The sequence below is a fragment of the Arachis ipaensis genome, chromosome B8 (assembly GCF_059453495.1).
Source record: "Arachis ipaensis isolate K30076 ecotype BB chromosome B8, ASM5945349v1, whole genome shotgun sequence".
NCBI classification, from domain to species: Eukaryota; Viridiplantae; Streptophyta; class Magnoliopsida; order Fabales; family Fabaceae; genus Arachis; species Arachis ipaensis.
This window is the reverse complement of record NC_142443.1, coordinates 47,097,766-47,120,763: the sequence shown is the minus strand read 5'-3', so window position 1 is coordinate 47,120,763 and position 22,998 is coordinate 47,097,766. Positions and strand designations below refer to the sequence as shown.

General features: G+C 34.2%; 1 protein-coding gene and 1 pseudogene across 1 annotated transcript; both read right to left on the bottom strand.

Annotated features, from left to right (window-relative positions):
- Positions 1 to 372: 372 nt before the first annotated feature.
- On the bottom strand, positions 373 to 779 carry LOC148547954 (protein FAR-RED IMPAIRED RESPONSE 1 pseudogene; annotated as a pseudogene).
- Positions 780 to 5,213: 4,434 nt separating this feature from the next.
- On the bottom strand, positions 5,214 to 7,822 carry LOC110265296 (calcium-transporting ATPase 9, plasma membrane-type-like). The gene is made up of 5 exons (XM_088496244.1): positions 7,685 to 7,822; positions 7,415 to 7,480; positions 7,249 to 7,348; positions 6,675 to 6,998; positions 5,214 to 5,350 (listed from the first exon to the last, which is right to left on the bottom strand). Exons 1-5 carry the CDS (start codon positions 7,820 to 7,822, stop codon positions 5,214 to 5,216), a joined length of 765 nt encoding a protein of 254 aa, XP_088352370.1.
- Positions 7,823 to 22,998: the final 15,176 nt, after the last annotated feature.

Sequence of the window (22,998 nt, the reverse complement as noted above, 5' to 3'; positions counted from 1 at the left end):
TGGAATCCACATATGCCGATTCTCGTATAGCTCTAGAGAATTAACCGAACCAATGCAGTGTGGTGAACCGAACCCCGTGCATGTTTTGAAAAAAAAAAGGTATGGGCATGAAAATAATTCGAATTGAAACCTCGGTTACTTGAGAGCCACTTATTACCTCTGAGGCCGTACCTTGTGAGGAAATCGTTCCAATTTCTGTCAAATGCGTCTTTCGTGTACGAGTTCCAAACTACATGGCTCATCTCTTTGTTCAATTTCTTTGTGTCTCTTGTAGCCGTTTAGTTTGTTCGAGATCTTCTTCATGATGTGCCAGATGCACCATCGGTGAATTGTTGGCATGCACAGCTCAATTGCCCTTTGAATCGATGCGCATTAGTCGGTAAGAATGCCTTTTGGTGCCTTCCCTCCCATGCAACGGAGCCAACAATCGAATAGCCATTTGAATGATTGGATGTCCTCATTTTTCATCAGCGCACATCCGAGAAGTATCAACTGACCGTGGTGATTCATGCCCACAAAAGAACCTAAAACCAAATTGTACCTGTATAAATAGACACACCCAGACTGTGATGAACTGAAATTTGTAAATTCATTGAACCTAAAACTATATGTGACTGAACGGAATACCTGTTTATGTTGTAGGTGGTGTCAAATGAAACCATATCTCCGAAAAATTCACATGCGTCCCTGCTTTTTGCGTCGGCCCAGAATGCATGTTTGATGCAGTGATCACCTTCGAGGTTGAGCTCGAAGCAGAAATTTTGGTTCTTCTCTTTCATTTTTAGTAGGTACTTCCCAAATTCTTTGGCATCATCTTATTTGGAAATATTCCGTACTTCCCTTGTGATGTAATTTCTCACGTCTTTTTCTATAAAACTTAGTTCACAGTGGCTTCCGACTGCTGTCACAAATGATTGGTAAGCTTTGCTCGGTCTGATTTCGGCTTCCTCGTTGGTTTTGACGGTGTGACGCACGAACATGATTAGCTCCCTGTGTTGTTTAAGCATCTCTGCCCGGTCTGGACAACAGGGATGTGAGTGATTCAAAACAACTTTGAAAATTATCCAGAGACCGACATCCTTCATTATATGTACGTAAATCCTGGCTGGACAGTTTAACCCGGCTGATGGATTTATCTTCAGAGTTGGAGATATCTTAGATTTCCACCTCCCCTCTCTGATGCATACGATTAGTTGATTCTTAATCTTATCTCCGTCCCGATTCGTGTTCATTATTTTCGTAGCAAAACCATCAAGTTTGGAATAATGTTAGTAGAATTTTCCAGCTTCTTCTAGTGTCTTGAAAATCATCCCCATCTTTAGGATAAACTTTTCATCCACAATACAGCTGGTTTGCATAATGAACCGAAAATGTCATTATGCTGAAACAATTATATAGTACTCAGTGAACGAACCGATCATGTACTCATAGTGAAACAAATCTATAGTAATGAGCGAACGAAACATAATCCAGAATATATAATCAAATTCAAACAACTTTCTACATAATGAACCGAAATACGTACTCATGGTAAAACAATTGTATAGTACTGAGTGAACAAAACATAATCCGTTATAAAAAATTAAATTCGAAACACCTCTATCTACAACTTAGATATTATCAATTCAATTCAATTAAATTCATATCCAAAAACACATACGTCCATTGAATAAAATTAACAATTGCATTGATATTCAATTCGATTCAAAATTGAATAATCCAAACCTTATCAGCATGATTCGTTTCAGAAGAATAAACCAACTCATTCTCATTCAACTTATTTGAAGTTGAATCATTCATTGTTTCAATTCAGAAGTTAAGATCGAAGAAAAAACGAAGAAGAAGAAAAATGACGGAGTTTATTAGGTTGAATTCAATGCAGATCAATAAGAAAGAACGGGAGTAGAGAAGAAGAAGAACAACATCAATAAAGAAAAGGCGAACATAGGAGAACGACGAAGCTTATTACGTTGAAGAAAAATAAAAAGAAGAAGAACGCAAGCAGAGAAGAAGAATAATGAAAACACGAGCAGAAAAGAAGTTTTAGGTTGCAACAGAAGATTTACGTTGAGCAAAGGTTTATCACGCAACAGAGAAGGTTTGCGTTATATGAGTCGCGTGTATGACAAACAAGTAAAGGAGTGGAAGAGGCGCGTCTGGAAGAAATTACTTGGATAGCTTGGATGATATATTTAAATGGATGTAGAGCTTTTCTCAATATGTAATATTCTTATATCATCATTTTATTTCACATTATTCATTTTTATATTAGTCTTCTTCTACAATTGGTTATGGTATATTTCCGTCATATATGTATGTTAAAATTTTTTTATCCTTCCTTCAATATTGGTTTCATCAAACCATATAGTCCTTCAGAGTGTAAAGTGACAGGATTGATATTAACATTCTCATGCCAGATGTGATGCAGTATATGATCCCTTTTAGATGTCATATATTTTAGATTGGAAACGAAGACATTAGTCCGGCCTCTCCCCATTATTTGAACCACAATAAGAACTCCGAAACTCTAGGACAAAAATAATATCCTTCCTTAGAAATAGTGTAGGTTAATATGCCATTGCAATACCTAAAACCTTAATGCTTTTTTTTCACCCCAACTCATTATCACCAACATGGGTTAGTTTTCACATTATAACATATCTGGTGAAGTCCATGTTTGAATAGGACATGAACCCTACTCCATTGTTATAATATGTAAGAAAATAGTAGGTTGACTTTGCATGGGATGAAATCTTTCCCTCATAGATGAGCTTTTGCTGTAACGAGAATATGACAATCTGGCATGGCTCCACATAGTTAACTCCTTTCCAAACAATCCAATAGACTGATCCTTTGTCGACAATCGAGTTTGGACCAAGTTTTTTAACATTGTTGTGGAATGAACGACAATCTTTCCAATCAGCGTCAAATGAATTCTACAATGTCCATGACGTGGATTTCTGAGAAAAATACTTTTTTAGACATTGAGAATTTGATACTCAATGATATTAAATAAATAAATATATATATATATAGAGATAGAGCATGGCAACGGTGCTTTTTTGCCTCATCTGAGACATAGTTCACATTATGGGTAAACGGATTCCAAATTAACAACATAGAGTTTAGGCCATCTTGAAAAACTTAATGCATAAGTTTCTGTATCAGCCCCTATCATTGAATAAAACCCAAAATGGTTTATGTTGACAGGTAAATTAAGCTGAACCTGCTCTTCATTTTGCGTATCTGTCCTTATGAACCATTGTCAGTTATCAATAGTTAAAGGGTATCCAACACCAAAAATAAGAGTGGTGGTCTTGTCTTTATTTTCTCGTAGTTTAGTTTCACAAACAATATTGTGGAGTCTTACACCTTCCAACTGTTTTTGGGTTGGCCTTTACGAAAATTTTTCACAAAATATCGTCATTAGTGTGTGGAAGGAGTACTTTTTTGGTGTTAGATCACTCATTCTTTTGTGTAAAGACAAGATTTTTGTAGTTAGTAAGTTGGATATAGTATAAGACTTTTTATTGTTGTTCGGTTCCATACTAACACACAACTAGAAAATGGATTAATATAGAGAGATTTATAGACGGATTTAGTCTTTATTACAGACGAATTTTTGGTTACCAACAAAATTACCAACGGATTTTGTCCCTCTGTAAAAGCTCCGTCGGAAATTATTTACCGACGGATTTTTTTCCATCGGAAAATTACAGACGGATTTTTACCAGTTACCGACGGATTTTCCCTCTGTAAATTTTCTATCCATTTCCCAAAGGCGACGAACTGTCCGACAGATTTTCCATCTGTAAATTATAGACGGATTTTTCGACGGATTTTCCGTCTGTAATTTGAACTTTAGAAAATCATCTTACACTCTAATTACAGACAGAAAATTCGTCTGTAAATCCATCAGTAAAGTAAAATAGAATTTTTTTATTTTTCTAATTACAAAATAAACTTATTTTCATACAAAATAAATATAAATTTAATACAAATTTTTATCTAATTTGTATTCGAATATTTATAATATTTCAAAAAATAAACAAATTCATCGTATTATCAAACTAAAAGAAAAGTACTATAAAAAAGCAAGTCAATATAATTCAAAACATAAACAAAATGTATTGATCATCAACTATAACTCCTAGTATATTGTTCAACCATACTAAAACTATCAGCTATAGTCTTCAGTGTCATCTTCATCCTCATCATCATCATAGCCCTCATCAGTGAAATGTGTTATAGATCTGGTTGGAGAATGAGTGAGAGACTCTAGTCAATTGTTTAAACAAGTTAAGACAGTGACTCAGGATATGGCTGTCTCCAATTTTTAATCCTTATCCTCTACCTATCCCCTAATAACAAGTGTTCCACAAGCATAAATTTTATTCACAAAACTCAAAAGGTTGATAGAATACAATTGACAGCAAGATAAACTTTCATCCGATTCTGTTCTGAGAGGAAAACAAACTCATACCAGTGATACAAGATGAAAGGAAGAAAGGAAGTAAAAAAGCACAATGCAAATGCAGCAGCTCACGTATATTCTCTTCTATGCGAAGAACAAACTATCTGCAGAATATAAGTAAAACTATTAAGCATATGGATATACAAAACTGTATAATAACAAATTAACAAGCAAAAGCTATCAACAGTCTAAAAAATGACCTGGATTTCATAGACTATACACAATTTCAGATAAGCCTCATGAACCATTTTCCTTCATGCATATGCATGCCCTTTTAATCAACTTGGATTCTATTTGCTAACTTCTACCTAATTTAAAATTAAAATTATATCTGATACACTTGTTTAGAGAGGGTGCAGAGCATAGAAAATCTTGCTAAGAAAGAAAATGGTAGCAGCGGTTACAGAAACAGAAATAGAATAATGAAATCATGGAGAGGCTTGGATACTAGTAACAGAAGAATTATGAGAATATCATCTTCGTACACTAGAAAATCAACCTATCATACATCCACACTCGATGGTGCCAAGACATTTCTTACGAATTCGATATTTTTAGTACCTATAAATCATCCAACACAAGCAATATTTTATCTATCATACAACATCCTATCAATATTTAACCATATCAACATTTTCAATGCAATACAAACAACAACACATCACAAGTAATATGGTGAATTATATTTATGCCTAAAGGGCCAAAAGCAAACTGTGGTAAACCAATACTAAAGGACATGTTATATATAATAGATGTTCAATCCAATAAATAAAACACATACCTTTACTACTGAGGAAAAGTTATCATCCAGGATTATAATATCTGAGCTTTCTTTTACAACTTCAGTTCCTTGGATGCCCATAGAAAGACCAATATCTGCCTAAAATACAAGATAGTAAAACACAAGATCAACTATACAAACTTATAAGGAAACTAATTTAAATTCATGGAAAATGGAACATGACTGTGTAATCAAATAATGATGGCCCATAGACAGAAGTTAAACTTGAACACCAACTAGCCAAAACACCTATAATAATTGCAAGAATCTATATCCTAGAATGTTGTATGGATGAAACTAAGGAATAAGACAAACCTCGTGAAGTGCATGGGCATCATTGGTTCCATCTTCTGTGACGGTAACAACTTCACCTCCTTTACGTAGAGCTTGCACAAGCAAAAGCTTGTCATTAGGAGAAGACCTCCCCATGACCTGTATATATATTATGATAATCACATTAATATGGTACAGGTATACGAACTGTAGGGGGTGCTGACTCCATGTCTTCAACAATAAGATTGAAGAGAGCCTTCAATATACGGCCTTCTTTCCCTGCAAGGAATACATAAACAATTTCGGTTCAACGGGATTAGGGGAGAGTCCAGAACCCGATCGATTGAGGCGGAGATTCAAGTTAACAGATTAATGTGATAAGTGATAACAAAAACGACTTAGATACTTCATCTTAATCTGAAACTTTAAAGAAGTGAGTTTATGGGTGTTTCCATGTGATCACAACTCACTTGAAATTCCAACAAATAAATAAATATATAGATTATTTCATGAAGATGAAAGTATGACATTCAATCTGCTAATTATTACAAGAAATGCACAATGGGAACTATCAATATATAAAGTGTAATTAAGCTACATCAAATCTGTCAAATTATTATTAAGATATGGCATTTCAAAAACTAACCAAACAATAAACCAAAATTGTCCTGCATAAAATGTTAAGCTCTATATAACTGAGAATATACACTTCTTGTAGTTAGTTACAATGTACAGGAAAAAAATTATAAGAATGAGAAAAAAAAAGGATTCTTTGGCATGATCAAGCTATTTACACCACCGAATATGAGGGCAAGAAAATTTGAGTTTTTTCTTTATCCTAGCAAGGAAGGAGCCCATATTTTCCTGAAACTATATCCTATACTTATTGTTTACATCAGTAGTTGTAGTTTCAACAAACCAGCAGTAACAAGAACAAGATACTACCATAGAAAGAATAGATGGCAATTTTCAAAGAAACACAATAACAAGCCATTGAAGGAACTCCCGCATAATCCACCTAAATTCTTATAACAAATTGTCTCTGTTAATATATATATATATATATATATATATATATATATATATATATATAGTGATTCACAAGAAATTCATATCATTTTTGGAGGAAGTAATGAAAGAACTCACCATCTCCAATAACTTGCTCGTCCCACTGCACTACAGGGCAAACAAGAACGCCACTGCCAATAAGCATCATTTCAGCGGAACTCTTTCCTTCCTCAACAGTCACATGTTTCATCCTTATCCCACGAAGCTTACCCTTGCTCAACAACTTCTCGGCAAGCGTCAAAACCCTCTTAGCTGTGCAGCCACTAAGAATTTTATCGAAGTGGGGCATTATAAGCTCCTTCTCTTTAGTCACAAAAGCCACATTCATATTAGGCCCCTTAGCGACAAATCCCTCGTGATCAAGAGCCCTCCTTTCCAATGTATATGTACTCCAGAGCCCTCCTATCAAGATATTACGAAAGAAATTATGGATGAAAATTAATATAATCAATCAATAAAAGAATTAAGTATCCTGGGCATGTGATATGACCATAATAACAAAGAAAACACTTTCACATTTATAACTTCATTTCATTCACGATCAAAGTTAATCATCAAAAGCTAAAGGGATGCATACTCTGATACTAGTTCAAAAGTACAATGAATGGCAAACAAATATATCAAATTCTCACCAGCTTCATAGCAACATCGCCTCTTTTTTTCTCGGAATTAAAGGGGAAGACATGGAGATCTATCGTATTTGATTTGAGAAGACTGAAATTCATACCCAAATGCAATATGTACGAGTTGAGCTTCAATCAATAGAGGGAAGGCGTAGAAGAGTAATAATAATAATAGAGGAAAAACAGCAAAGGTACCTTTACTGCCCATGAAAGAATTGCCTTCTCTGTAGGAGATCCTGAAATCTCTGCCTCTCCCCCTTCCTACCAAACCAAATTCAGTCACAAATGTAATGGTTAATAAATATTAAATGACTCGACATCAACAATTATGTCTAAGCTGTAAGAAGTTTTCAACTTGAAGAATCACAAGATATTGTTATTAGCATAGCACATAAATTATCACCAAACTATATAACATAAAATGGAATCCTATAAACACTTATTAAATTATGTTCGAAGGCAAACCTTAGGCACAAAAACATTTCCAGTAGTATTCTGGGCAATGCCCTCGTTTATCAAGGATAAAACTTCCGGATTTAAATTTGATGAGTCATCTGGTTGATGTAATTTGTTCCTTCCAACATATGCCTCAACTACAGTCATCTGTAATGAAACAAAATAATTTATTATCAAACCACAATTACTTAAGGATTCTTCTATTTATTTTATTCTTTGAGAAGGATAACTTGAGAGAGAAAACAAGAAAGTTACACCAACGTGCAGTTGTCACAGCTCGTACACTAAAATAACAAAGAGGAAAAAAAGGAATCAGGTGAAAGTAAATGGGACAAGTCATGGCAGCACTATCTTGAGATATCAAATTAAGTAGCAACAAAGAGAAATGATATCCATGACAACACACATAACATTCCACCATGCTAAGCCAGTTTCCAAATTGGTCTGATATATATATATATATATATATATATATATATATATATATATATATATATATATATATATATATATATATATATATATATATACTTAGGAAAAAACAATATTAATAACAATAATGATAATGCTAACTAAAGCAAAAGCAAAAATACCATCACAGCAACACAAAGGCTATGCTTATCACTATGTTCTTATCACTTTTCAGTTTTATGATATTCCAAGTGTTAAAGCAAAACCAAAAGCAGCCAAAATAAGGTTCAATCAATTGAAAATGAATAATACCACAAACATAAACAATTAATTAGAACAAAAAAGAACAAGTAATGGCAGAATCAAAGGATCACGATTTCACGAAGCTGAATTCAGAAAACCCTAAGAGTGTTAAAAAAACAAGAACTACTTTTTCTAAGCATTCCAATTATATTTGGCCCTCTTTAACTTCTCATATTTAGCAAATTAGACAGTTTTTCTCGAGATATGTTCAACTATACAAAATTGATAGCAATTAACCACTAATCGGCACTGTTTCAAATCGAATTTCGAGACCAGAGCAAGACACTGTACAATAACGCGTTTGGAATGAAAAATTAGCGAGAGAAACAGGGGATGGAGTTAGGGCTAACCTGGTTAGTGGAGTGCGAATAGATCAAAAGATTGAAGATCTCTGCAAGTGTTTGATTCGATTTGATTTGGTTAGTGGAGAAGCTAGTCTTTGCCGGAGAAGAAGTTACCAACGGAGTCAACTAACATTCCGAGCTTCGCTTCAAGCTTCGCCATTCAACAATAACCACCGAGTTTCCACCGAGTTGAGATGAGTTTCACGAATCGCTCCAGACGTGACGAGAGCGGCGGCGGAGGGAGCCCGTGTGACGCGAGGGATGACAGAGAGAGATCCTGTGACGCGAGCAGCGGCGACAGCGGTGGAAGAAGCTGGTGCGATGGAGAGAAGAAGTAACTCGGTGACGGAGAGACATTTGATTTGTGTGGAGTGTGAATGGAGTGTGAATGGGTGGTGATAAAATTAGGGTTACCGTAATATTTATCGACGGAAAATTTAAATTACAGACGGATTTTCTGCCTGTAATAATTTAATAAAATGCATCGTTTTATCTACTTAATTTTTCTGTCTGTAACCATTTTTCACGGAAAAAATTAATTTTTCCGACGGAATTATCGACGGATTATTTTTTCCGTCTGTAATTTATGCTAATCCATTTTTTTGGTTTTCCGACAAAAAATTCCTCTAAAATTCCTTCAATATTTTCGTGGGATAAAATCCGTCGGAAATATCTGTCTGTAATAACTAGTTTTCTAGTAGTGACAACAGATGTATTTATACAACTGTTGTCAAAGCATTTTGAATATGATACCCTTTTTTAAATAGTAAAATTTAATAACTTATTTGTGTTCTAAAGGCGGAGCCTCCTTCTTGATTTTTTTGTTTTAATAATTCTTCAAACCTATATGATTCCCAATGTAAATTACTAATTGAAAATATATGTTTAAATAGGACAGAGTAAGACATATATTACCCTGCATGTTTCTATTGTATTAATATAGATGATTCTAGTAAATATTTATTAAGACCACGGATGTTTTTACTTATTGTCTTTGTTAATTCAATTTTTCTATTGAATATGTATAGTAGTAAGATAATAAATAATTAATTCTTTTTGTTAATATATAGTCTTTGATTCAAGTTTTAAAATAGCAAAAAAAAATATATACATTTTTGTTGTGTCTATTAATTAACTTTTTTATATATATAAATATGGTACTAATAATAAATTTAAAATTAATCTAAGTAAAAAACTATTTTATTTTATAAATTATATATAATAAAAAATATTTAAGAAAAATAATTAAGACAAAAATTTTGAACAATTTTTTAAAAAAAAAATTATATATATCGGATTTATTTATTGAATTTTTTTAATTGCATATGTTTATTAAGTTATTTTGGACCATATAGTCATCAAATTTTATGATAATTATAATATAATTTAATTATATTATTTATAAAATTATTAAGTTATTTTGGTGAAAAGAGGAATGTCAATTGGCAAAGAGGTTCAAAGCCCATCAAAGAAGCCAATTCAACATTTGGAATTCAAATATGGTGTAAGATTCAATTGAATGGATTCCGGGGAGTGTTCAAGTGTCCCAATGGTGATTTAAGAGGTCATTCATCCGAGTGCAAAAGTGAAGATCATCAAGAGGATGACCGAAAAACTAGAGTATGGGATCCCAGAGAATTTTGGAAGAGCGAACATAGGTGGCGACTCAAAGATGAGTGGAAGCATAAGCCACCTTGACAAACGCTTCACTCAAAAAGTCCAACTTAAGAACTTTAAACCGAAGTGTTAGGTGGGAGACACCCCACCATGGTAATATCCTTCTAACTCTTATCCTTTTTTTGCCTTTTGTTCCTTGAATAATTACTTATCTTGCTTAGTTTAGTTTAGTTGGATTTTGGTGTTAATTTAGTGTTTTTAATGGAATAATGTGTTTTGGGGTTTTAATGTGTTTTGGAGCTTGAAAAAACTATTTTGGATGTCATGTTTGTTGTCATAGAGGCATTAAAATTTTGGCAAAAATAGAGCATTATGCGTATGCACAGCTTTCTACGTACGCACACCCCTATCACCCCTTCTGGTGGAAGCGTTAGCACATGCTTGTGCGTCTGCAACCCATCCCTTTACCCTTCTATGCGTACGCACAACAAGGTGCATACGCACACTCCGTCCTCTTCTAAAAAAAACCTTCTGTGCATGCACACAACCTTGTGCGTACACACACTCTATAACACCCTCTCTGCTGGGAGCTTGCACATCATTGTGGGTAGGAAGAACCCCTTTGTTTTCCCTAGTGTGCATATGCACACTATGTTGTGCGTACGCACAAAGTGCTTTTCGAACGTTAATTCGAAAGGGGAACATATCGCACCTCAACAGCTTCCAAACCCCCTTCTCTTCTACTTCATTCTCTCACCCTCAGACCACAACCCAGCCCCGACTGCGTCCAACACCACCACCACCGGCGACCACCTTCGCCTACTCCCCTCTACCTTCTTTCTTCTCTTTCTTTCCTCTTTCTCCATTTATTCATATCGTTGTGTGCTGCCATGTTCTCCGCGCCAACCCCAGCTCGCGCTCCATAGCTCTAACAAGTAGCTCCGTTACGACCCAACAGTGGCAAAGTTATGTGCCGCTACGACACCACTGCCCCCTCTCTTCCCATTCTTCTGATCTCACCAACGCATGTTTCATCCCTTCCCTTGCATCCCTGTCTTCTTTCTTTTATTTATTGCACTTGCTTTTAATTCTAATTTTTGCATTTGGATTAGGCTTAGGTTAGTTAATTTCTATTTTCTAGATTACAATTTGTTGCTGGTTGGTCTTTTTTGGGTTGATTGCTTCTTAAACTGAACTAAAATCTCTGTTTACATAATATGCACAACACATGTTCGATGAAATTCCTGAGTGATAATTTTTTGTTTAATTCCTATGTTTGGCCAGCATATGTTTTAAATTCTATCTTCCTTAGGCGTTATAATGTAGACTTGTGCAGTTTTATGTGATTTTTGATAATGTTTAAGTTTGAATTCTATTATGCACTTGTTTATTATTCTTGTGTAAACACCAAATTGGTTTTAAATCTCAACTTTGATAATTTTTTTGGTGCAATTTCAGAAGTGCATATCATGTTAGTTAAGTGAATTGAATGAAATTGCCTGTTCATGGAGGTTTTGAACATAAATGATCACATACATAATCGCTTGTTCTTTGATGTTTTTGAGCAATTAAAATTGATTTTCATTAATTTTATTGCTTTGTGAACAAGGGCTTTGTTTAAATGATTATTTTTCACTTTTGACATGAATAAGTAGGCTACTCTGATATTGCATTGGTTATTGTCTTTGTACTAATTTTGATCAAATCTTGCAAATTCGTGGCACAATTGCAATAACCAAGAGTTGGGAACTCTATTCACTCTAAATTGCTTTGTTCTAAGTTGTCTGCACTTCAAGTGCATTTATTCATTCTTTTATTCACTACTTAGGCCTCTTAATTGTGGAAAACCCTACTTTCTATTGAGCATATTACACTTTTCAACCTATTTTCCTCAATTAAGCGTTTCTTTCCTTTCTTAGCTCTAAATTTAGTATTTTAATTCATCCTTCTTCCGCTTTGTTGTACCAATTACCTGTCCTTCTGAATTGTATTCTGTTCTTTCTTTTTCAAGATGTGTCATAAAGGCAAGGACTGTTCGTCCGAGCAATCAGCCAGACACTTTTGTAAATAAAGAATCCCAAGAACAATACAAGAAGCTGAAAAAGAAGGCCTTCCACTACAAAAGGAAATTGTATGTGCCAGAGAAATATCAGGATGATTACATAGCCGGCTTGATTATTTCCAGTGGAAGTTCATATAATTTGATTCAGTGGAGATAAATGAACACCTGGTGAAAGAGTTCTATGGGAATCTAGTGAGGGCGGACGCCGATATTGTTTTTCTCCAAGAGGTACAGTTAGACACCTCAATTCATGCATTTGAGGCTCTCATCCAGCTTCCGCATATTCCGCCAAGCCGTGATACTTATCCAAAGATAGCGGCGGCTATAATTAAGGGCAACATTTCACTGGACACCGTCCTAAAGAAGATTAGCTTCCTGAGGCCAAATGGGAGTACAGCTCAGGAGAAAAGCAGGTTCTCATAAGTATTGTGTGCTCTAATCTTCACGCTGAGGTAAGGATTTGGCAGTAAATCATTGCCAACTACATACTACCGAGTACGCATGCCATGTATATCAGAGTCCGAGTGACGGTGCTTCTTTGGGCCATCTTGGAGGGTAAGAAGATTTCTGTTTTACTCCTGATCATGAAATCGATGTGGAAGGTGAACAAAAAATAGAAGTTCAACATTCCCTTCCCATCGATGATTATGAGATTAGTTATGGCATTTGGGGTAGAGCGGAGACCGGATGATCGGATGTCTAGCCTTTCAAGTGGCCACCCGTTTTTGCCATTCGGGGAATGGGAGGAGCCGGCATAGAATAAAAGGAAGACTACGGAGCCGTCATCATCATCAGCACCACCAGCGCCTTCAGCACCTCCACCCGCAGTACGACCCATCTATGAGTTGGTTCAGGATATTCTCCAGGAGCTCCGCCGCCCCGAGCATCGTAGAGAACGTCGTTTTCAGTGGGTAGCAGCAAGGCTTGACGGACGAGACCTTGGACCACCTCTTGCACACACACCTTAGCCCGAGCCCGAACTTGAGTCTGAGCCGGCAGCACAGGAGGAGGCAGCTGAGGAAGCAACTGGAAAGGTTATTTTAGAGCCGATCTGAGATCTTATTGTGTACCATCCATCACTACACCCACCACCTCCAGACGGTGCAGACTCATAGAGCCGTTCGTCCCCATATCATTTTTTGGTATGGAGGACCGTGCAATGCTTAAGTGTGGGGAGGATTCGTTACTTTTTGGGTGTAAAATTCTCTCATAAACACTTTTTTTATCTAGTTTATTTTAGTTCTTATTATGCTTTTTGTGGATATTTATAGTACTTTGACTTATGCACTATATACTCTTATTTTGGTCGTTTGTATATATGTTAGTTTGCTTCCAGCTTATTTCTAGTGTTGCATTTTCATTTTGATATATATATATATATAGTATGTGATTGGATGATGTGAATAGCTAGCATAGTGCCTAGTTCAATTTTGTCCTAATTGTTCATAATGGTTTTTGCATGTTAAAAATTAGGAAAAGAACTAGAAAATTTTTGAATTTGCATCCGTCACAACATATACACATATATAGGAAATAATTTTTGTGAAGAACAACAAAGATTTTCAAGAATTTTGTTTTAGGGTGTTCTATTGAATTGATTTGAAAAATCATTTTCAAACTTGCTTGAGCTATTTTTGTGGAACATAGAAGAGAGATAGAACAAAATATCTTATGAGTTGTTGAGTTTTTAATGAGTGGTTACACATTTTTACCACAATTTTTGTTCATTGTATGCCTATACTCTTTCTATGATTGTGATCTTGGTTTTGCTTGATTCTTTATTTTCAATAGTTGACGTTTGAATGCATTGAGTATGTTTAAATCCATCTTTGAATTTAAGCTCACTAACCCATATAGCCTAACCCTTATATCTACCATTGTTAACCCCTTTGAGCTTTATTGACCCCATTGTTTCTAACATTACCACATCACAACCTTAAGCAAAAAACCATGAAGTACCTTGATTTGCATCCTTGATTAGCTTAGGTTGAGGTGTGTGTGTGTTATTCAAGTGTGGAGAAATTTTGGGAAGCATTGGTAGAGAAAATTTTAATTTGGATATTCATTGAAAATTTTGGAAAATGGGTGCACATTTATGTATCAATTTACTTTAACCATATATATTTGTCATAGAAAAAGAAAAAGAAATAGAAAAAAATGAAATGAAAAACAAAAGGGACAATAGTTCCCCAAAGAAAAGAAAAAAAATATGAATAATGAATGCATATGAGAGTTGAATGAAAAATCAATGCATGATTGTGCGGGAAAGAAAATGATGGAAGGTTAGGTTGCATTCTTGTTATTAGGGTAATATAGGTTGAGTTGGATACCTAAGCTAATCAAGAATTCAATCTCTTAGTCCACTTAGACATATCTATCCCACCTTAACCCTAACCCCATTACAACCCTAAGAAGTCCTCATGATATATGCATTCATGCATTATATGTTTGTTGATTGTTAGATGAAGAGCGAATCCTTGAAAGCATGATTAGAGGAAGATTGAGTGATTAAACCCTAAACACTGAGCATTTAGAGTGTATACACATCTATTGAGGGTTCGATTACTCAATTCTATGTTTCCACACCTCTTCTTATGTATTCTTACAAGTTGCTTCACTTTTGAGACTCGAATCAATTCTTTGGATTTTGATTGCACTGAATTATTTCTTTATATGTCTATATGCTTGATTGGAAATTTGATTATTTATTTTCACCAAATCAATAGTAAAATATAGTATAGATAGATATAGATAGTATTTAGTATACTTTCATGCATATAGATAGTTGCATTTAATAAGCTGTTTGCCCTTTGATCATTCTCCTTGTTTGTGTTTAACATGAGGACATGATATTGTTTAAGTGTGGGGAAATGGATGAGTCCATATTTGATGATAATTTTTTGCTTGAATTGGATGGATTTCATCACATAAACTCACACTTATTCACTAAAATAGCATACTTTTGTGATTTCTCTCTAGATTAAACCTAAATGTGAAAACATGTGTTTTTGTGCTTAAATTAAGCAATTTAATTCCACTTTTATTCCATTCGATGCCGTGATATATTTTGTTAAGTAATTTCAGGTCAATTAGGCAAGAATGGCTAGGCAAAAGTGGAAGGAATCATGCAAAATGGGAGATTTCATGAAGAAAACAAAGGAGAAGCACTCAGTCAAGTATGCCTACGCACAACCTTCTGTGCGTACGCATAAGTGCAAAAATCAGCAAATGTGCGTACGCACACATCTATGCATACGCACAAGTCCCAGCGCGTGACTTCATTAATGAAGCACGTGGCTCACGATTTTTGGGACTTCTTGGCCCAATTTTGGATGTGCTAAAGCTAATTTGAAGTGCTATATTAGGGGGACTTCATTCCTTATCAAAGGAGAGCTCACTTTTAGATAGAAAAACACATTAGAAGTAGGAGTAGTGTAGTTTAGAAAATTCTTTCTTTGGGTTTACTTAATTTTTATTGTAGAATTTTATAGTTTCAATTTTGGTCTTGGATTTTTTATGAGCGGATAATTTATACGCTTTTTGGCATTGTTTTTACATAATTTTTAGTATGATTTAGTTAGTTTTTAGTATATTTTTATTAGTTTTTAAATAAAATTCACATTTCTAGACTTTACTATGAGTTTGTGTATTTTTCTGTGATTTCAGATAATTTCTGGCTGAAATTGAGGGACTTGAGCAAAAATCAGATTCAGAGGTTGAAGAAGGACTGCAGATGTTGTTGGATTCTGACCTCCCTACACTCAAAGTAGATTTTCCCGAGCTACAGAAGTCCAAATGGCGCGATCTCAATTGCATTGGAAAGTAGACCTCCAGGACTTTCCAGCAATATATAATAGTCCATACTTTGTCCAAGTTTAGATGACGCAAATTGGCATTCAACGCCAGTTCCCTGCCCTATTCTGGAGTTAAACACCAGAAACAGGTTGCAAAGCAAAGTTAAACGCCAGAAACAAGTTACAAACTGGCGTTCAACTCCAAGGAAGACCTCTACACGAGAAAGCTTCAATCTCAGCCCAAGCACACACCAAGTGGGCCCCGGAAGTGGATTTCTGCATCATTTACTCATTTCTGTAAACCTTAGTAACTAGTTTAGAATAAATAGGACTTTTTACTATTGTATTTAGATCATCTTTGGATCATTTTTAGATCTTTGGAAAATTTTTCCTTAGACTTGGGAGGCTGGCCATTCGGCCATGCCTGGACCATTATCACTTATGTATTTTCAACGGTAGAGTTTCTACACACCATAGATTAAGGTGTGGAGCTCTGTTGTTCCTCATGAATTAATGCAAACTACTATTATTTTTCTATTCAATTCAAGCCTATTTCTTCTCTAAGATATTCATTCGCACACAAGAACATGATGAATGTGATGATTATGTGACGCTCATCATCATTCTCACTTATGAATGCGTGCCTGACAAACACTTCCGTTCTACATGCAAACAAGCTTGAATGTGTATCTCTTAGCCTCCTGATTTACGATCAGAGTCTTCGTGGTATAGGCTAGAATTATTGGTGGCCATTCTTGAGATACGAAAAGTCTAAACCTTGTCTGTGGTATTCCGAGTAGGATCTGGGAAGGGATGGCTGTGACGAGCTTCAGACTCGCAAGTGCTAGGCGTAGTGACAGACGCAAAAGGATTACTGAATCCTATTCCAGTATGATCGAGAACCGACAGATGATTAGGCGTGCGGTGACAGCGCATCTTGGACCATTTTCACTGAGAGGACGGGAAGTAGTCATTGACAACGGTGATGCCCTACATAAAGCTTGCCATGGAAAGGAGTAGGAACGATTGGATGAAGACAGTAGGAAAGCAGGATTTCAGAAGGAACAAAAGCATCTCCATACGCTTATCTGAAATTCTCACCAATGAATTACATAAGTATTTCTATCCTATTTTATATTTTAATTATATTTTAATTATCAATTCACTATAACCATTTGAATCCGCCTGACTGAGATTTACAAGGTGACCATAGCTTGCTTCAAGCCGACAATCTCCGTGGGATCGACCCTTACTCACGTAAGGTTTATTACTTGGACGACCCAGTGCACTTGCTGGTTAGTTGTGCAAAGTTGTGTCAGAGAATTAAGATTATGAACGTGCGTATCAAGTTTTTAGCGCCGTTACCAAGGAATGAACGATCACGATTTTCCACACCAAGTTTTTGGCGCCGTTGCCGGGGATTGTTCGAGTTTGGACAACTGACGGTTCATCTTGTTGCTCAGATTAGGTAATTTTATTTTAATTTTAAGCTTTTTGTTTTTATTATTTTTAATTTTTGAAAAAAAATATTTTTTAATAAAATCATAAAGCCAAAAATAATTTTGTGTTTCTTGTTTGAATCTAGTGTCAATTTTTAAGTTTGGTGTCAATTGCATCTTTTTTTTATTTCTTAAAAAAAATTTCGAAGAACACATGCATTGAGTCTCTTTCTTGTTCTTCAAAATCTTCAAGTTGTTCTTGATGATTTGTTTTGTTTGATCTTTGCATTTTTATGTTTTGTGTCTTTTCTTGTTTTTCATATGCATTTTCAATTTGTTAGTGTCTAAAGTTTGAAAAATTCTAAATTTGGTGTCTTGCATGTTTTTCTTTTCTTAAAAATTTTCAAAAATAAGTTCTTGGTGTTCATCTTGACATTCAAAGTGTTCTTGGTGTTCATCTTGACATTCATAAGTGTTCTTGCATGCATCATTTGTTTTGATCCAAAATTTTCATGCATTGAGTCTTTTGGTTGTTTTTCTCTTTCTTCATTAAAAATTCAAAAATCAAAAAAAATATCTTTCCCTTGTTCTTCTCATAAAATTCGAAAATCTGAATTGTCTTTTTCAAAAATTTTTAAAATCTAGTTGTTTCTTATGAGTCAAATCAAATTTTCAATTTAAAAATTCTATCTTTTTCAAATCTTTTTCAAAAAAATCAAATCTTTTTCATTTTTCTTTAATAATTTCAAAATTTTCAAAATTTATTTTCAAAATCTTTTTTAATTCTATTTCATATTTTCGAAATTAATGCTAACAATTAATGTGATTGATTCAAAAATTTTAAAGTTTTTTACTTGCCTCTTAAGAAAGGTTCAATCTTTAAATTTTAAAATCCTATCTTTTAGTTTCTTGTTAGTCAAGTAATCAACTTTAATTTTCAAAAATCAAATCTTTTTAAATTTCTTTTTCAAATTTTTTTCAAAATAAGTTTCAATCACATCTTTTTCAAAATCAATTTCAAAATCTTTTCTAACTTCTTTTCTAACTTCTTATCTTTTCAAAAATTGATTTTAAAATCTTTTTCAATTAACTACTTGACTTTTTGTTTGATTTTAAAAGTTTACTATTTCAATCATATCTTTTTCAAAACTACCTAACTAATTCTCTCTCTAATTTTCGAAAATCACCTTCTTCTTTTTCAAAATTCTTTTTTAATTAACTAATTATTTTAACTTTTAATTTAATTTCATTTTTTTTTATTTTTGAATTTTAATTTCAATTTTAAATTAAAAACAAAAATATTTTTCTTTTCTTTTAAATTATTTTCGAAAATTCTTCTCTCTCACCTCCTCCTAATTATTTATTTATCTACTAACACTTCTCTTCTTCTTAAAAATTCGAACCCTCTCCCTCTTTTTGTGTTTGAATTTCTCTTCTTCTACTACTCACATAAAGGAATCTCTATACTGTGACATAGAGGATTCCTCTTCTTTTCTGTTTTCTTCTTTTTCATATGAGCAGGAACAAGGATAAGAACATTCTTGTTGAAGCCGATCCTGAACCTGAAAGGACTCTGAAGAGGAAGTTGAGGGAAGCTAAAGTACAACTCTCTGGAGAAAATCTGACAGAAATTTTCGAAAAAATAGGAGACATAGCCGAAAATAATAACAATGCAAGGAAGATGCCTGGTGACTTTACTGCACCCAATTCCAATTTACATGGAAGAAGCATCTCAATCCCTGCCATTGGAGCAAACAATTTTGAGCTAAAGCCTCAATTACTTTCTCTGATGCAACAGAACTGCAAGTTTCATGGACTTCCATCAGAAGATCCTTTTCAGTTCTTAACTGAATTCTTGCAAATCTGTGATACTGTTAAGACTAATGGGGTTGATCCCGAGGTCTACAGGCTTATGCTTTTCCCGTTTGCTGTAAGAGACAGAGCTAGAATATGGTTGGACTCTCAACCTAAAGATAGCATGAACTCTTGGGATAAGCTGGTCACGGCTTTCTTAGCCAAGTTCTTTCCTCCTCAAAAGCTGAGCAAGCTTAGAGTGGATGTTTAAACCTTCAAACAGAAAGAAGGTGAATCCCTTCATAAACCGTGACCAGCTTACTAAGCTTACTAAGCTTACTAAGATTTTAAGGAGGAAAGAACTTGGCTAAGAAAGCCGTGACCAGCTTATCCCAAGAGTTCAGGCTATCTTTAGGTTGAGAGTCCAACCATACTCTAGCTCTGTCTCTTATAGCAAACGGGAAAAGCATAAGCCTGTAGACCTCGAGATCAACCCCATTGGTCTTAACAGTATCACAGATCTGCAAGAATTCAGTCAAGAACTGAAAAGGATCTTCAGATGGAAGTCCATGAAACTTGCAGTTCTGTTGCATCAGAGAAACTAATTGAGGTTTAAGCTCAAAATTGTTTGCTCCAATGGCAGGGATTGAGATGCTTCTTCCATGTAAATTGGAATTAGGTGCAGTGAAGTCACCAAGCATCCTCCTTGCATTGTTATTATTTTTGGCCATATCTTCTTCTTTTTCGAAAATTTCTGTCAGATTTTCTCCAGAGAGTTGTGCTTTAGCTTCCCTTAGCTTCCTCTTCAGAGTCTTTTCAGGTTCAGGATCAGCTTCAACAAGAATGTTCTTATCCTTGTTCCTGCTCATATGAAAAAGAAGAAAAAAGCAGAAAAGAAAATATAGAATCCTCTATGTCACAGTATAGAGATTCCTTTATGTGAGTAGAAGAAAGTAAGAATAGAAGAAGGAAAAGATGAGAATCCAAACACAAGGGTGAGGATAGAAGTGTTAATGGATGAATAAATAGAAGGAGATGAGAGAGAGGAAATTTCGAAAATTAAATAAAAAGAAAAGAAAAATATTTTTGTTTTTTAATTTAAAATTAAAATTGAAATTTGAAAATTTAAAAAGAAAAATGAAATTAAATTAAATTAAAGTTTAAAACAATTAGTTAATTAAAGAGGAATTTTGAAAAAGAGGGAAGGTATTTTCGAAAATTAGAAAGAGAGAGTTAGTTAAGTAGTTTTGAAAAAGATATAATTGAAACAAAAAGATAAGATTGATTGAAAAAGATTTGAAAATTATTTTTGAAAAAGATATGATTGAAATAGTAAACTTTTAAAATAAAAAAAATCAAGTAGTTAATTGAAAGAGATTTGAAAATCAATTTTTGAAAAGATAAGAAGTTAGAAAAGGTTTTGAAATTAATTTTGAAAAATATGTGATTGAAATTTATTTTGAAAAATATTTGAAATAGAAATTTAAAAAGATTTGATTTTGAAAACTAAAGTTGATTACTTGACTAACAAGAAACTAAAAAGATATAATTCTAGAGTTTAAAGATTGAATCTTTCGTACTAGGCAAGTAACAAACTTAAAATTTTTGAATCAATCACATTAATTATTACTAAGGATTTGAAATTATGAAACAAAATAAGAAAAAGATTTTGAAAATAAATTTTGAAATTTTTGAAAATATTAAGAAGAAAATTGAAAAAGATTTGAAAAAGATAAAATTGAAAATTGAAAATTTTATTTGACTCATAAGAAACAACTAAATTTTAAAAATTTTTGAAAAATTCAACTCAAATTTTCGAAAATTTATGAGTGAAAAAGGGAAAGATATTTTTTTGATTTTTGAATTTTAATGAAGAAAGAGAAAAACATAAAATTGATGCAAAACATAAAAATTTTTGGATTAAAATAAAAGATGCATGCAAGAACACTATGAGTGTCAAGATGAACACCAAGAACACTTTGAATGTCAAGATGAACACCAAGAACTTATTTCTGAAAATTTTTAAGAAAAGAAAAACATGCAAGACACCAAACTTAGAAATTTTCAATGTTGAGACATTAATAATTCAAAAATGCATATGAGAAACAAGAAAATACACCAAACAAGAAATTTTAAAGATCAAACAAGAAGACTTACCAAGAACAACTTGAAGATCATGAAGAATGCAATGCATGGATTTTCGAAAAATGCAAGAAAGAGATAAACATGCAATTGACACCAAACTTAAAAACTAACACAAGACTCAAACAAGAAACATCAAATTATTTTTGATTTTATGATTTTATTAATTTTTTGGTATTTTTCGAAAATATTTTGGAAAAATCATAATAAGGATTTCAAAATTTTTAATAGGAATTCCAGGAATCTTGCATTATTAGTCTAAAGCTCCAGTCCAGGAATTAGACATGGCTTACTAGCCAGCCAAGCTTTCAGTGAAAGCTCCAGTCCAAAACACTAGACATGGCCAATGGCCAGCCAAGCTTCAGCATACATAATTCAAGCATGTGAGGAGGAAGCCTCAGTCCAAAAGAATTTAGACATGGCTTTACAGCCAGCCAGGCTTCAACATGCTTCATGAAACTCTAGAATTCATTCTTAAAAATTCTGAAGAAAAATATATTTTTGAAAATAATTTTTTTTTCGAAATTAAGAATAACAAAAAACAAAAAGCTTAAAATTAAAATAAAATTACCTAATCTGAGCAACAAGATGAACCGTCAGTTGTCCAAACTCGAACAATCCCCGGCAACGGCGCCAAAAACTTGGTGTGCGAAATTGTGATCATTCCTTCCTTGGTAACGGCGCTAAAAACTCAATACGCACGTTCATGTTCTTAATTCTGTTTCACAACTTCGTACAACTAACCAGCAAGTGCACTGGGTTGTCCAAGTAATAAACCTTACGTGAGTAAGGGTCGATCCCATGGAGATTGTCGGCTTGAAGCAAGCTATGGTCACCTTGTAAATCTCAGTCAGGCGAATTCAAATGGTTATGGTGAATTGATAATAAAAAGATAAATAAAATATAAAACAGGATAGTGGTACTCATGTAATTCATTGGTGAGAATTTCAGATAAGCGTATAGAGATGCTTTCGTCCCTCTGAACCTCTGCTTTCCTGCTGTCTTCATCCAATCCTTCCTACTCCTTTCCATGGCAAGCTGTATGTTAGGTATCACCGTTGTCAATGGCCACCTGTCCTCTCAGTGAAAATGGTCCAATGCGCTGTCACTACATGGCTAATCATCTGTCGGTTCTCGATCATACTGGAATAGGATCCATTGATCCTTTTGCGTCTGTCACTACGCCCAGCACTCGCGAGTTTGAAGCTCGTCACAGTCATTCAATCCCTGAATCCTACTCGGAATACCACAGACAAGGTTTAGACTTTCCGGATTCTCAAGAATGGCCGTCCATGAGTTCTAACTTATACCACGAAGACACTAATAACTCGGACTCGGTCCCTTGTATTAGATATCCAAGAGATATCCATTCAATCTAAGGTAGAACTGAAGTGGTTGTCAGGCACGCGTTCATAAG